At 48.9% G+C, this 13,713-nt stretch overlaps 1 protein-coding gene across 13 annotated transcripts in view; it reads left to right on the forward strand.

The window, feature by feature from the left end:
* Window positions 1–13,713, forward strand: part of DIXDC1 (DIX domain containing 1) — a 90,261-nt gene that overhangs the window by 36,357 nt on the left and 40,191 nt on the right. For 8 of the 13 annotated variants that reach the window (XM_089333762.1, XM_070078086.2, XM_070078092.2 and 5 more), the window contains 3 exons: window positions 3,542–3,667; window positions 8,082–8,313; window positions 8,895–9,002. In XM_089333762.1, coding sequence (XP_089189888.1) covers window positions 3,542–3,667; window positions 8,082–8,313; window positions 8,895–9,002 — 466 coding nt within the window. Of the gene's footprint in view, window positions 1–3,541; window positions 3,668–8,081; window positions 8,314–8,894; window positions 9,003–11,620; window positions 12,423–13,713 lie in introns of those variants that run through there. The other 5 variants (XM_089333791.1, XM_089333809.1, XM_070078125.2 and 2 more) reach the window with 4 other exon arrangements.

Here is a 13,713-nt window from a genome sequence, read left to right on the forward strand (position 1 = left end):
GTCATTTTTTGTTGGTTTGTTTGCTTTTTCTTTTTCTTTTTTAAAAATATTTTATTTATTTATTTGAGAGGTAAAGTTCAGACAGTGAGAGGGAGAGACAGAGAGAAAGGTCTTCCTGACATTGGTTCACTCCCCAACTGGCCGCAACGGCTGGAGCTGCGCCAATCCAAAGCCAGGAGCCAGGAGCTTCTTCCTGGGCTCCCACGTGGGTGCAGGAGCCCAAGGACTTGGGCCATCTTCTACTGCTTTCCCAGGCCATAGCTGAGAGCTGGATTGGAAGAGGAGCAGCTGGGGATAGAACTGGTGCCTATATGGGATGTTGGCGCCACAGGCGGAGGATTAACCTACTGTGCCACAGCGCTAGCCCCATGAATATATCATCTTATTTTCCCAAAACCCAGCTTCTCAAATACTGCTTTCCATTGTTTTTGCTGTATAGAAAAGCCTCCCAAGATTGTGTCTGTACTCGTGAAATTTATTTCCTTATTTTGTATTCGTTCTGTAACCCTCCCTCATTAGGCTTTTGATCCCACAACTCCACTGGGACTGCTTCCCTTGGGATCCTGACTTGCACCTTGTCAAATCCAGGGGCCAGCCCTCAGTCCTTGTTTTGCCTGACTTAGCAGGGCCTGGTAGAGTAGATCATTACCACCTCTTTCAAAGACTCTTCGCTTGGCTTCCAGGATGCTCTAGATCTCTGGCTTTCCTCCCTCCTCACTGGCTGCCCTCCTCACTTGCTTTGCTGTCTTTTTCTCCTTGACCTGTAAATTGTTGGAGTGATAGAGGTCCTGTCCTTCATGTATTCTCTACCCCAGAGCGATCTCTTCTCACATTTGTGTAATTAGCCTTGAACTTTCCCTTGACTTCTGCACATGACTGCCTGACTTCCTGTTCAATGTCTGTACGTTGTCTAGTATGCAGCACTAACTTCACACATCTTGATCAAAACTTTGGATTTCCTCCCCAGCAACCAGTCCCTTTGTCCTCAAGGTTTCTTTTTTCCTTTGATGTTTGTTTGTTTTATTGCGAAGGCAGAGGACCAGAGAGGGAGAGATAGACAGATTGTCCGTATGCTGGCTTACTCCGCAAATGCCCACAACAGCCAGAGCTGAGCAAGGCTGGAACTTAGTCCAGGTTTCTCACATAGTGGAAGGGACCCAAATACTTGAGCCAGTACTTGCTGGTGTCCAGAGTGCACGTTAGGAGGAAGCTGGGATAGAGACCAGAGCCAGAACTTAAACCCGGGCTCTCCGATATGGGATGTGGACATCCCAAGTGGCAGTTTAAACACTGCACCAAATGCCTCGATCCAGATTCTTCATCTGAGGGGCACATCACACTACCATTCACCCACCTGCTGAACCAGAACAACTTAGAAGTTGTGTTTGGGGCCGGCGCTGTGGCATAACAGGTAAAGAAAAAGAAGTTGTCTTTAATTATTCTCTTTTCCTCATATATCATATTTAATCCTTCACATATACTGTCTGCTTTATATCAATGTATACCCAGTATCTGGCTTCTTAACAGTCAGCCTCTTACACTCTTGGCCCAAACTAAGCCATCATTATCTTTTGCCTTGACTGTTTCATTATCCTTTTGACTGATCTCCTTGTTTGCTCTCTATATAGTCTATATCCACAGAGTCAACTTTTAGAAACATAAGCCACAGGGGCCGACACTTTGGTGTAACAGAAAAAGCCACTGCCTGCAGTGCCGGCATTCTGTATGGGTGCTGGTTCGAGTTCTGGCTACTCTTCTTCTGATCCAGTTTTCTGCTATTGCCTGGGAAAGCAATAGAAGTTGGCTCAAGTGCTTGGGCCCTGGCACCAACATGGGAGACCTGGAAGAAGCTCCTGGCTCCTGGCTTCGAATCAGTGAGCTCCAGCCATTGTGGCCATCTGGGGAGTGAACCAATGGATAGAAAACTGCTCTCTCTCTCTGCCTCTGCCTCTCTCTCTCTGTAACTCTGCCTTCCAAATAAATAAATAAATAAATCTTAAAAAAATAAGGAAGTGGAGCAGCCAGGACTCAAACTGGCACCCATATGGGATGCCGGCACTCCAGGCGGCCGCTTTACCCGTTGCACCATAGTGCTGGCCCCTAAATAAATAAATTCTTTTAAAAAAAAATAAACCAGATAATTTCACTCCCATATCTCAAGATCTCTTTCCTGTCCATCATTCTTTTTTTTTTTTTTTTTTGACAGGCAGAGTGGACAGTGAGAGAGAGAGACAGAGAGAAAGGTCTTCCTTTTTGCCGTTGGTTCACCCTCCAATGGCCGCCGCGGCCGGCGCACCGCGCTGATCTGATGGCAGGAGCCAGGAGCCAGGTGCTTTTCCTGGTCTCCCATGGGGTGCAGGGCCCAAGCACCTGGGCCATCCTCCACTGCACTCCCTGGCCACAGCAGAGAGCTGGCCTGGAAGAGGGGCAACTGGGACAGAATCCGGTGCCCCGACCGGGACTAGAACCCGGTGTGCCGGCGCCGCTAGGCGGAGGATTAGCCTAGTGAGCCGCGGCGCCGGCCTGTCCATCATTCTTAGAATAAAATTCAAGTTCTTTACTCTAGTTCACAGAACCCTATATCATCTAGCCCTTGCCTACTTCTCTGTCCTCTCCTAGGAGAAACTCAAGTGTGGAAAGAGATTTTGTCTTTTTCTTTTTTAAAGATTTATTTTATTTATTTGTTGGGAGATGGAGAAACAGATATCTTCCATACACTGGTTCACTCCAATGGCCAGGCTTGGCTCAGGCCAAAGCCAGTAGCCTGGAACACCATCTGGGTCTCCCAAATGTGTGGCGGCCTCTGCTTTCCCAGGCATGTGAGCTGGGAGCTAGATTGGAAACAGAGCAACTGGGACTGGAACCGGCACCTGTATGGGCACACATCAGTCCTGATTTTGTCTTTCTTATTCACTACTATGTCTGATGTCCAAAACAATGTCTGACACACAGTGGGTGCTCAATGGATATTTGGATTTCCCCCCCAATTTTAATTAATTTGAAAGAAAGAGAGACAGAGACAGCAACCTCTAATTTCACTGGTTCACTCCTCAAATGCTCACAACACTGTGGCTAGGTCAAGCTGAAGCCAACAGTCAGGAACTCATTCTGAGTCTCCCATATGGGTGGCAAGAACCCAGCTTTTAGAGCCTTCACCACTGCCTCCCAGAGTGTGTATTAGCAGGAAGCTGGAATCAGGAGCATAGCTAGAACTTGAACCTAGGTACTCTGATGTGGAATGCAGGGTGTCCCAAGTGGTGTCTTAACCACCAGCCAAGCTCCTGCCCCTTCATGGACATTTGTTGAGTGATAAATGTACACGTGGTGACTTCACAGGCTCTTGGGAATAGATTTGAAAACTGGAAGGCACCCTGAAAAGCTTTTTATTTTCCTCTTCTCCATCCAAATTACACACACCAGGACTTAACTCACTTACATATTTATGGATAATTTTAGTAGTCATATCAAATATTCCCTCTGGTTGCAGTGAAATGTTGATACTATTCCTCCCTATAATGTCCTATTTTCTGTCTCCTAACAGCAGGAGAAAAGCTGAGTGGCGTACAGTTGAGTCCTAGTAACCAACAAGAGATGAAAAGTAATGTGGAGAAAGTGCTACAGTTTGTGGCCTCCAAAAAGATTCGTATGCACCAGACTTCGGCTAAAGGTCAGTGACTCATCACATCCCCTGGTGGTGAATGAATATACCCAGGACAATCAACACCTGCCGGGCTCAGAAGAACCCTTGCTTGTGTAGCCAAGGGTTCTGAGTAGACTGGAGTAGGATCAAGCTCATGGCCTCTTGTCATTTTTCCATAAAGAAAGTTGTCTTCGGTTGGAGTGATTATCAAATCCAGCTGTTTTGGAAACCTGGGTGGAGAAAGACATTCTTTATTCATTGTAACTGGATACAAGTTTGCTTGAGTGTGTAGGAAAATTAATAGTTAGAGAAGAAATTAGAAAATTAGTACATTAATTTTAGAATATCTTATTTAAGTTATCAAAAATGAAGGTAAATTACATGTTTCAAGAGCCTTCAGTGTCATGACCAAGTATTACTTCAAATTATCTTACCCTATACTTTATCTATGCAGTGTTCTAGAGAAAAATGTTTTATCGCATTTTTTGGATATCAGAACATTGCAGGCAGGATGAAAGGGGCTCTGTGATCTCTGCATCTGCTCTCTTGTAGAGCGGCATGGCCCCAGGGTTGCCCATCCACTTTGAGCCTGGGCTGTGAGGAAGGAACAGTGGAGGTACCCTGGGAGAGCACAGGCTCTCTAGTCCTCTCACTGTTTCTCGAGGACTGGCTGGGTGCCTGGTTCTGTTTGAGCTTTGGTTTGTGGGTCTGATTGCCCGTGGGTCTGATGAAAATGGGGGCAGAAGGGAACCCTCCTTTCATGTTGGGTCACTGGTGATCTCTGTGTGGAGGTTGTTCAGTTGGAGCAGATACTGACCATTGAGAGCGTCCTATCAAATAGGTATCAAATAATCCTTTTCTAAGCCTTGAGTATTTAAAAGGCTATGAAGCTTTAAAAGATAGAATTTTACCCATCACTTAATACTTTTACCAGACTATCACATTTGTTTTTGCCTGCATTCCCCCTTTTTTTCTAGGACAAAATTGAAAGTGCAGGTGTCTCCGATCTGGTCTCCATGTGGAGTGGGCTTGGGGATCTGGCCCAATAACGTGGGCTATTTTAAGGGAACGCTGCCATTCAGGGCATCATTGTCTTTCACCTGGAAAAGTGCAGTGGTTTTCTAATTAATTCCTGCTGCATCAAGTTTTGCCCATATCCCTTCTGCTTTCCAAACTGTAGCTAGAATGATCTTTCGTTGTCAGAGTGTGTATACTAGTGCTACTCCCTCCTCTGCATCCGAGGGCCCTTAGGATGTAAATCCAAAGTTCTTGTTGTGGCATGCCCTGTCCCATGTGACCTGCCCTCTGATTCATCCTCCTGTGGCCTCACCTTCCCCACCTCCTAACCCCCACACTCTGTTCTCTGATTATGCTGAATTTTCAGTTCCTTCACCACAGCACTGTGTCATAGAAATACTTATAATGGAAGTCACAGAGATAACTTAAGAGTTTCATTTTCATTTGTATTTTTTTTGACAACTTACAATTTCTAATAAACACATTAGGGCATTTAGCCTAGTGGTTAAGATGTCCATAGTGCTGGTGTTCAGGTCCTGGATCTACTCCCAGTTCTAGCTTCCTGCTAATGTGAATCCTGGGAGGCAGCAGGAATGGCTAAAGTAGTTGGGTCCCTGCCACCCACACGGGAGACCTAGATTGAGTTCCTGGCTCCTAGCTTCAACCTGTACCAGCTCCAGCCATTGCAGGCATCTAATGAATGAGTGAACCGGTGGATGGGAGCTCTCTGTTTCTCTCCTTTCAAATAAACAAATAATTTTTTTAAAAAACCAGATAAGTTTAATTTTAATAATTAAGTTTAATTAATCATTATTATTAATACTTTAATACAGTATATCCCAAATTCTATTATTTTGCCATGAAATCTATACTAAAAGTTACTGAAATATTTTGCATTCCTTGTGTGTGTGTGTGTGTGTTTGTATGCTGTGTAAACTACTACACTTACAGTGCATTTTTAGTTCAGACTAGTTCTCCATAGCCTCATGTGGCTGGTAGCTTCCATATCGAACAGTTCAGCTCTGATACAGGGATACTTGGAAGAAGTTCATTGAAGATTGAAATTGAAAGATAAGGGGGTTTTTAGTGCAAAACATTTGAAATGCATGAATTTTCTTAATATGCATTTTTCATTGACTTTTAAAAAATATTTATTTGGGAGACAGAGTCAGAAAGATAAGAGAGCTCCCATCTTCTGGATCCCTCTTCAAATGCCTAGGAACCCAGCTGCTAAAGCCGTCACCACTGTCTCCCAGGGTACACATTAGCAGGAAGCTGGAGTTGCATATCAAACTAAGCACTTGATAAAAGATTCATACATCCTATAGCCAGCAGTTTAACTGCTAAGCCAAACGCCCACTCTCATGGACATTTTTTAGAATATATTTTTTGGGGGTGGGTGTTGTGGAGCAGTGGGTTAAGCCACCACTTGGGATGCTTGCATCTGATACCAGAGGGCCATTTCAAGTCCTGGCTCCTCTGCTTCACATCCTACTGCCTGCTCAATTACTTTAGTAATTTAGTAATTAATGATGCTCAATTACTTTAGTCTGCCTTCATGTGAGAGACTCAGATGTAGTTCCTGGACCCTGGCTTCACCTGGCCCAACCCTGGCTATTACAGCCATTTTGGAGTGAACCAGTGTGTAGAAGATTTCTTTTTCTGTCTTTCCCTCTCTCTGTCACTCTGCCTTCCAAACAAATAAATCCTTTAAAAATTTAATAATATATATTTAAAGATTTATTTTTATTTATTTATTTATTTATTGACAGGCAGAGTGGACAGTGAGAGAGAGAGACAGAGAGAATGGTCTTCCTTTTGCCGTTGGTTTACCCTCCAATGGCCGCCGTGGCCGGCGCACTATGGCCGGCGCATTACGTTGATCCGAAGGCAGGAGCCAGCTGCTTCTCCTGGTCTCCCATGCGGGTGCAGGGCCCAAGCACTTGGGCCATCCTCCACTGTACTCCCAGGCCATAGCAGAGAGCTGGCCTGGAAGAGGGGCAACGGGACAGAATCCGGCGCCCCAACGGGGACTAGAACCCGGTGTGCCGGCGCCGCAAGGCGGAGGATTAGCCTATTGAGCCATGGCGCCAGCCTAAAGATTTATTTATTCTATTTGAAAGGCAAAGTTATAGAGAGGCTGAGAGAGAGAGAGAAAGAGAGAGAGTCTTCTATCTGCTGGTTCACTCCCCAGATGGCTGCAACAGCTGGAGCTACACCGATCCAAAGCCAGGAGCAAGGAGCTTCTTCTGGGTCTCACCTGCTGGTGCAGGGGCCCAAGGACTTGGGCCATCTTCCATTGCTTTCCCAGACCATTGCAGAGAGCTGGATGGGAAGTGGAGCAGCCGGGACTTGAACCAGTGCCCATATGGGATGCTGGCACTGCAGGCAATGGCTTTACCTCTTATGCCATAGCACCGGCCCAAGAATATATATATATATATATTATTTATTTTTTTTTTTGACAGGCAGAGTGGACAGTGAGAGAGAGAGACAGAGAGAAAGGTCTTCCTTTGCCGTTGGTTCACCCTCCAATGGCCGCCCCGGCCGGCGCGCTGCGGCTGGTGCACCGCGCTGATCCGAAGCCAGGAGCCAGGTGCTTCCTCCTGGTCTCCCATGGGGTGCAGGGCCCAAGCACGTGGGCCATCCTTCACTGCCTTCCCGGGCCACAGCAGAGAGCTGGCCTGGAAGAGGGGCAACGGGACAGAATCCGGCGCCCCGACCGGGACTAGAACCTGGTGTGCCGGCGCCGCTAGGTGGAGGATTAGCCTATTGAGCCGCGGCGCCGGCCGAGAATATATATTTTTAAAATTTCCTTTTTTATTTGCAAGAAAGACATGGAGAGAGAGCTTCCATCAACTGGTTCACTCTCCAAATGCCTGCAGCTAGGGTTAGGCCAGGCCATAGGCAGAAGCCTGGAACTTCACCCATGTCTCCCACATGGATGGTAGAATAGCAAAACTTGAGTCATCATTTGCTGCCTTCCAGGATGTACATTAACAAGAAACTGGATTGGAAAGAGAGGAAGCAGGACTCGAGTTAGGCACTCTGATACAGGATGAGGGTGTCCTGAGCAGTGACTTCACTGCTGTGCCACATGCCACCCATGAACTTTTTGGATCATGCTGTTTCTCTAGACCTTCATACCTATTTTTCCTTCTCTCTTACCTAACAAAACGCCCTTTCTACAAAAGATGCCTCCACTCTGAATTCCCAAAGAATCCTGTGCCTCTCATAGCAAAACGTCACCATAACTTTATGGTAATTACTTTCAAGTCTTTTACCTCCCTTGTTGAACACAGCTTTGTAAGGACAGAGACCTAGCCTACCCTGCTTACCCGTAGCACGAGCCCTGTATATGAGATGCAGAAGAATTCTGCCTCTGGCTCTCTCTCAGGACCTCCTGGTCTGTTCTGCCCTTCAGATATCGTGGACGGAAACCTGAAGTCCATCATGAGGCTGGTCCTCGCTCTGGCAGCTCATTTCAAACCTGGCGCTAGCAGGACGGTGAGCCAAGGGAGGGATTCCAGAGCCCCTCTGCAGAGTCACCAACCACACTGTGCCACTGCCGTGGCCCAGGGAGCAGCTGCTGCTCTGGCCGACGTGTGTCATGACATGTCCCGGTCGGGACGGGACGTCTTTCGATACAGACAGAGGTAAGGGTGGAAATCCGGGCACGGGCACTGAGCGCTGTCCTCTGATACTGCTTCTGTTACATGGTGCAGTGCAGGAGAGGGAACTTTCAGCCAGACAGCCCCACGTCACAGGAAAGAACGTGGAGTGGAGGCTGGGGAAGGCACTCCAAAAGACGGCCTTTTCCTCGGAATTGTTCCTTTTGCGGTTAGCAGAAAGCAAAGGAATCATGTGTAACTTTTTGCTTTGGTGCCACACTTTGAATAGAAGCCTTTGCCACAGTGTGCCTTCTTCCCATGTGGAAGCAATGTTCCGGTTCATCTGGGGGAGGCTCTACCCTGGAAAGTATCCAAAGGGCCGAAGTGCCCTAGGAAATGATTTGGAGGTTGTGTATCTGCTAAGGGAGCGCATGACCTTGAGCTGTTACAAAGATTGGTGAAATTCCTTGTGTTGTGTCTACCTTCCCCACTGCATTTCAAGTGTCTGATGGCAGAGGTTCGGTGTACTCACCTTCTTGGTCAGAGTGGCAGTCAGTTCTGCTTGAGGGGGCCTGCACTGAAGGGCTGATCCCCCACTGTCCTGTGCCTGTGCTCTGTGACTTTAGGAACAGCAGCATGGATGAGGAGATTGAGAACCCATACTGGAGCGTGCGGGCGCTGGTACAGCAGTATGAAGGGCAGCAGAGGTCCCCGTCTGAGTCCAGCTGCTCCAGGTATGGTGGCCTCTTATTCTTTACTACTGCAGTTCTGGCAGAGAGCTAATTCTTGGGCATTCTCACTCAGGGTTCTTGGCTCCAAGAAGCAATACAGCAAGCAGCAAGGCACCAAACCCCTGTCTCTTTCCTCAGTTTGGTTTTAAAGGGATAGTTTTTAGCATGAACTGCCTTGTGATTTCTTGCTAGCAGGAACGTAGGGTAGGGGTGCTGGTGAATTTCCCAAATACACACTCTGTGCAGTCTCAGTGCCCATGCTTAGCTGTGACCACATGGGGGTGTGTTTGGACCAGGCCCAATGGTTGAGATATTTGCATATTGATTGCAGTGTCTATGATAGCCAGTTCCATTGCACTTTGAGTCTGAGTACACTCTAAGTTATGACTTCAGAAGGCTGAATAAAACTCCTTGCAAGAGAGGAAACTGGACAGCATTATCTGAGAACATTAGAGTGTTTCCAACTTTGATTTATAAGGCTGGGACCCGTGGCAGATTAGTAGGCATTTGAGTGGGTGAATGTTGTTTGTGACTCCAGCTGAAAGGCTGTCCATATCTCATCGAGCCGAGTGCAGAAACCAAAGCAGGACATTGCTCTAATAAAAACCTGGCCAGTGCTAAGCATGGTGGTAGAAAAAGATTAGTTTTCTGGCTCTGTAAATCATATTCCCATAAACACATCCCCAAATCACATTAGCTTATTCATTAAGTTCATTTCATTGCTGAATCACATTTATGCTCTAATGACCTTTCCTCTCTTACCTCAGCCCAGAGTAGTCTGTTCTATTTAAGTCTAATTGTTCTTTATATATTTTGTATCTTTGTTTTCTTCTTCCTATTTCTTTTCCACATAAAATTCCATCCTATTTTGATGGAACGTTTCCTACTTTACCAAGGCCATATAGATTGCTTTCCAGCATTTTAGTATTCTGGTAGCCTTGTTTAACATAATTCTTGTATTTAATAGGTGTGCTTTTTATTTTTAAAATTCACATAACATAAAATTAACCATTAAACATTTTTAAAAAGATTTATTTATTTATTTGAAAGACAGAGTTACAGAGCAAGAAGGAGAGACAGAGAGAGATCTTCCATCCACTGTTCACTCCCCAAATGGCTGTAAGGGCCAGGGCTGGTCAAGGCCAGAGCCAGGAGCTTCTTCTGTGTCTCCATATGGGTGTAGGTGCCCAAGTCCCTGGGCCATCTTCTACTGCTTTCCCAGGAGCATTAGCAGGGAGCTGGCTTGGAAGGGGAGCACCCTGGGCCCTTTATGGGATGCCTACATTGTATGCAGCTTAACCCACTATGCCACAATACCAGCCCTGTATTAAACTTTTTTTAAATTAGATTTTTTTTTAAGATTTATTTTATTTATCTGAAAGAGTTACAGATAGAGAGAGAGAGAGAGAGAGAGAGATGTCTTCCATCCACTGGTTCACTCCCCAGTGGCTGGAGCTGAGCTGATCTGGAGCCAGGAGCTTCTTCTGGGTCTCCCATGCAGGTGCAGGGGCTAAAAGACTTAGGCCATCCTCCGTTGCTTTCCCAGGCACATTAGTAGGGAGCTGGATTGGAAGTGGAGCACGTGCCCATATTCCCAGAATGTTGGCACTGAAGGCCAGGGTTTTAACTGGGTACACCACAGCATTGGCCCCCTTGTATTAACCATTTTAAAGTATCCAGTTCCGTGGTCATCCATCATAATGTTATGCAAGCATCACCTCTATCCAGTTGGGAAATACCTTTGTTACTCCAGAAGGAAACATGTCCCTGTTACACAATAGGTGTGCTGTTCAGGAGAGAATCTGAACCATTGCTTCCTTGCTTGCTGCTTAGACTATCACTTGGTACAGAATCAGAGTGGCTCATTGTGTATCTCTCTCTGAGCCTGCTAGTGCCTGGTGAGTTAGAGAAAGGAAAATAAGACAGTTTGGGCTTCCTTCTGAGAGCACCTGCTCTCTTCCTCCAGGCACTGTGGGGGCGGGGGTGCTGTGTGACTGTCAGTGAGGGGTCTGCTGGAAACCAGGCTGCTGTGGGCTACTGGTGACAGTGTTCTAGGTGAGGGGTCGCAGGAGACTAGTTTGCATCCCCTTTCCTGTTTTTGCCATTTTCCTTTCTTGCTGGCTCCTGACTCAGCTCTCGGGGATGCGCTGGCTTTCCCTCAGTGAGGCCCTGGAAAAGAAGGAGGCTTCTCGTGGTCACTGGCAGCGCTGCAGGCTCCCGCGTGTACGCACCCTAACCCCCAGTCCACCTGGTGGGCTCTGTGACCCCTGAAGGAGCTGGGAGACCCGGGAGGTGGCTGGCTCAGGATGGGGGAGTGGCCCAGAAGATAGGAAAGATGGCCCGTGGTGTGTCATCCCCTCTCCCTGCTGCTCCAGAGACGCCCTGGCGAAGCCCTGCACGCCTGTTGCTCGGTAGACCTCGGGCCAGCCTGTCGCTGATAGCCAGGCGAAATGATCCTTAGTTGGGGGTGGGGGGGGACACAAAAAACCACAACAGCAGATGAAACGCCGGAGGGGAAGGTGGGAGGAGATGGCGCTCGGTGGGTTTCCCGGGGAGGGCTGGGTCTCCACCCTGCCTGCCTGCCCTCCCGCGGGGGTAGCCGGGCGAGCTCCACTCGGAGCAGACCTGTCGCGACTCCGCGGCTGCGAGGGAGGGGCGGCGTTAAAAGCAACGTTTCAGTGCCAGCGTCTCAGCACCGGGACCCCAAAGCCCTCCAGTGATTCCGCCGGCCCGCGGCCCCTCCCCTGCCTGTCCTGGGGCTCGTGGTTACCGCCCCCGCCCGGAGCCGGCCCTGTCCCCGGCCCGCACCCCGACCTCTGCCCAGAGCGGGCGGCCGCGGAGCGCCAGCTTGGGTCCGAGCCCAGCGCTGCCTCGCCGCGTGTGACAGCCTTGAGAGGGTGGGGAGGGGAGGGCGAGAAGGGAGGGACTGGAGAGGCGGTGCAGAGCGGGATCGCCTGCACGCTCGCCGCCGGGGGTCCCGACGCGCAGCCCGAGCCTCCGGGAGCCTCTCTCCCGGTGGGAGATGGGTTGAGATGCCTGCGCCCGGGGGGATGCCCGGTGCCGCGCGGCCGCGGAAAGCGAGATGCAGCTGCCAGGGACCGGCCGCCTGCGAGGGGAGGCGGCTTCCGCCGAGGCCGGGCTGCGGCAGAGTCTGAGCTGCCGGGACAGCGCGCTTCTCACCCGGGAGCATCCCAGTCTCTGGGGTGAGACGCCTGCTGCTGCCCTGCCTACTTTCTACGGCCATCGGGGCGAGCAGCCCTGCTAGTTGGCCTGCCTGTGGAGTCGTTCTTCCCGTCCCCACCGCGGGGAGACATGCCCGAATTGGGGAACGGTGTGACTCCCCGCCTCCCGCTTCACCCAAGGAAACAGGCTTGCTGAAGCCGGAGCCAGGAGGGGGACCATGGGAGGGACGCAAGTCAAATGGTGAGCAGAAGCCACTTTGGCTTTGGAGGTGGGGGGCATGGGTGGGAGCAGGGCCAGGACTGGGGGATGCTGTTGGCCAGAGTCCGGTGGTGATGGGTGGGGCGCTTTATTGGGGAGCACAGGCTGCTGGCTTGGGGTTGTCCCTATAAAATAAGGTGGGTTTAGGAAGCCGCAGCCAGCCTGGGGGAAGAAGTGTCCCTTTACTCTTGGGTGTCTCTGGTGAGGGTGGGCCCTACAGGAGGAGACAGGACTCTTATTGCCTGTTACCAATTTAAAAAACTGATTAGCGTCCAATTTGGAAGTGTCTCTGCTGGGGAATTGCTTGCCTCCTAAGTTAAGATTGGAGAGATGTCAAATGTCTGTGAATTAAGAAGGGTATCAGTCATTCTCTGACCTCCGAAAGGATTATGATGGCAAGTGGGGGCGCTATTTGTTTATAAACTAGGACTTTTATTTAAGTGAATCAGAGAGGAGCTTAAGTCATCTAATTAATTGGCATTAAAATACTTCTCTGTGACTCGAGGTAGAGGATTTAATGTGCCTTCCTCATCTGTAAGGTGCTTAGGAAGACAACAGGATGCCTACCTTGACCTGTGCTTCAAGATTTTCCTCCCTCCAGTCCTTAATCTTTTGGCTTGGCCACCTAGTTTCAGGGTCTTACCTCTCTGTGGTCTCACCCTGGCAGCCTCTATTCGAGGAAAAGAAATGTTGTTTTCCTTCGGCTGCTCTGCCACTCCCCTAACGGGGTTGGGTAGCCAGACAGCCGCCTCCTTCTGCCCTTATATGGGAGACAACCCTTAGGAGGCAGAAGGTGGGACTGAGCATGCGTCTGTGCTTTTAGGAAAGCAGTTTCCAGCATCCTGGGTTCGCACTGTGCACCCCCTTTGTCTCACACATACCCACTGTGGTCCAGCCAAATGCAGGCAGTGGAGCATGTCAACCATAGCACCTTGTCAGCTGAGAAAGTGTTGTTTTCTTATTTCTCAGAGAGCAAGCTGTTGCAGGCTTCTTTCTGCTCTTGGATTACCCAGAAGGTAAATGCTGAGGCCTGAGCAGTCATAAATCTACTCTCCTTATAAAAGCCCTTAGATGGGGGCTTTCCAGCAGCTAATTGGTGTTGGTTCGGATGTCAGATTGCTTAGGTGGTGAAGGATAGCTAAGAGAGTTCTGGGAAGTGCTGAGAGAGTTCTAGAGAGCAGTCACGATTCCTGAATACCGCTCGCTCCTCCTCACCCCTCTTGCCTGTTTGGGTGGTCGTTCTGTAGATGTGGTTTTCAGCAACTGTCTTTAG

This window comes from Oryctolagus cuniculus, chromosome 1 (assembly GCF_051225735.1).
Source record: "Oryctolagus cuniculus isolate XC-2025 breed Fujian yellow rabbit chromosome 1, ASM5122573v1, whole genome shotgun sequence".
NCBI lineage: Eukaryota > Metazoa > Chordata > Mammalia > Lagomorpha > Leporidae > Oryctolagus > Oryctolagus cuniculus.